General features: G+C 41.9%; 1 protein-coding gene across 1 annotated transcript; it reads right to left on the reverse strand.

Annotated features, from left to right (window-relative positions):
• Positions 1-6: 6 nt before the first annotated feature.
• vkorc1 (vitamin K epoxide reductase complex, subunit 1) lies at positions 7-1,557 on the reverse strand. The gene is made up of 3 exons (XM_020606295.1): positions 1,258-1,557; positions 913-1,022; positions 7-349 (listed from the first exon to the last, which is right to left on the reverse strand). Exons 1-3 carry the CDS (start codon positions 1,443-1,445, stop codon positions 138-140), a joined length of 510 nt encoding a protein of 169 aa, XP_020461951.1. The 5' UTR covers positions 1,446-1,557; the 3' UTR covers positions 7-137.
• Positions 1,558-2,410: the final 853 nt, after the last annotated feature.

Here is a 2,410-nt window from a genome sequence, read left to right on the forward strand (position 1 = left end):
AAAAAATTCACAGTGATATACAAAAATCACTGTTGCTTTTTCAAGTTTGTTTGGGAAAGACTTTGCTTTTCAGATCCAGTGTGGCTTCAGTTCAGCAGACAGAACAAGATGGTGTTGAATTTCACAAGTAGCACCTTCTATCCAGCCTTTTCCTTCATTCCTTCAATCGCCCTCCTCCGTTTGAAATTGGTGAAGAGCAATGCAAAATTTATAATGTATGTTGACACGCAGACCATGCAGAAATCCCCCAGAACAAAGGCAAGAATAGATGCAAGATAGAGTGAACCAGCAACAGACACCCAGGAGGAGAAGACCAAAAACAGTGCTGCTCTCCTGGACAATGACAGCCCTGCAACAGAGACAAAAACAGAGGAATTCAGTCCATCAATAAAAAACACTTCAGTCATGGATGAATGGATTACAGGACAGGCCTACCGGGCATAGGCCCAGGGGCCCCAAGAGGTCAGAGGGGCCTAGGCCATAGCTTTTGTGAAATGTTTGAAAATCATAGAACTTAAAAGACTACAAATACATGCAAAGCAGCCATAAACAGAATCAAAACAGGGATTACAAAGGGAAACAAAAATGATCAAAATGAAATGCAAACCTACCCAAATAAAACAAACAAGAGACTCAAAATAATCAAAGAGATGCCAGAGCAACTATAAACACACTAAATGACTGATGGTCCTATATACCTCTCTGTGCCCAGGGGTGCATTGTCTGATAATCTAACCATGACAGATTACTGGGAAAGCCTGTATAGACTATGACAAATATCCTTGACTTAATATATTGATATGCTCATATCTCACTATTTCGCCAACAAAACATAGGCTACGGTACTGAAATAACATGCCTAAAAGCCCTGAGCACTGCACTGCTATTTGCAGAAGACAATGACAGACTTACCAAGGCTCATCTGCAGAGTGTAAAATAAGATGCCAAGCACACTGTTGGGCTGGTTCAGAGGGTGCTCTTTGGCCACAAAGACCTGGACCAAACCAAAACCACGTCCCCATCTGCCAAAGAGAAAAGAGTTAGAGCTTTGCAGGCATGCAGAATGAGAATCAGTTTGAGCAAATATCAACTTGGTAATGTCATAATGTACAACGTGAAACACATCCAGTAGAAACTAACACGGGGCAATGAAATGGGCAGCAACTGAATTATTCATGTTTTACAAAAGCTAAGTATGTAATTCTATAACAGCTCGGATGTGGCCTACAAAAACTTAAACCATCAATGAAAACATACCTGGAGGTAAAAACCTTGGAGCAGCTCACCGACTCTGCCACGTCGCACATCGCTCTGTAATCTGGGTTTCTCTCTTTGGACACCTCGACATGAAGCGCATAAACAGACAAGACTAAACCAAAAACACATAAAACTATGCGCACTTTCCTCTCCCACTTTGGCATCCCGTGAATACCGGGCCCTTCCATATTATTCCAGATATTTTCAGATGAATTTCTGACAATAGTGCAGTAGTCTAAAATATGACTTAAATGTTTCAGGATCCTGTTTCACGCGTAACAAACCGTCTGGTCAAGGCTACGTGTTAAAAGACGCACTTTTGATTGGTCAACGTTGTCACTGCTTTTCATTGGACGGTTAAATCCAGGTGCTGGGCCAACCAGAGGGGTGTCACGCTGTGTATTTACTGTGGGCGTCAGTCTCTTTAGCCTTTTGGGAAAATGTTAAGAGCTTCCCTCACTGTTCATGCCATGTCACTGCAGCTTTTATTCTGCTTGGAGTATCTGCACAGTCTGCAGAGTCTGAACTCACTGTGCCTAATACAGTCATTCCATTATAATCTTGATATATGCTTAGTAGCCCTAAGCAGCACTAAAGCTGTCAAATACTGTAAATGTACAGTAGAAGGTATAAGGCTTCCATTTGAACTGTCGCTGACTAGAAGTAATAAAAAATAGCATCAAATGTAGATTCAAGTATCTCAACACTGCACATATGTGCAATACTTGAGAAAATGTAGGCTACTGTTACTTTAAGCCACCATGTATAAACCACAATCTAAGGTTTAAACAAAGTGGGGGGGGGGAGGATAAAGGAAGGTGACTAAGACTATCGTAACACTAATGTGACTAACGTTGTAAATGTGTGCCTATCCAGCAGCTGCCTAGCTCGGGAGATGCCTTGCATCAAACCAAGCTTTTCCTTGCTCACCCCCTTTTCTGTGTTAACCAATAGCAGACACCAGTAACAGTTCTAAATGTGTGCCTATTGAACTGGTGGCATAGCTTGGTGGTTAACACCACTGACTTTGGTACAGCAGGTCGGGGTTCAAGCTCTGCGTGCTTGTCTGTAGGACTGCAATAACACTTCAGTCTTTCCTAATGTAAACAGTTCTGTCTGTTTTATTTGTTGTTGCTGCACATCTCTAAAAGAT

This window comes from Monopterus albus, unplaced genomic scaffold (assembly GCF_001952655.1).
Source record: "Monopterus albus unplaced genomic scaffold, M_albus_1.0 scaffold76.1, whole genome shotgun sequence".
In the NCBI taxonomy this organism is placed as follows: domain Eukaryota; kingdom Metazoa; phylum Chordata; class Actinopteri; order Synbranchiformes; family Synbranchidae; genus Monopterus; species Monopterus albus.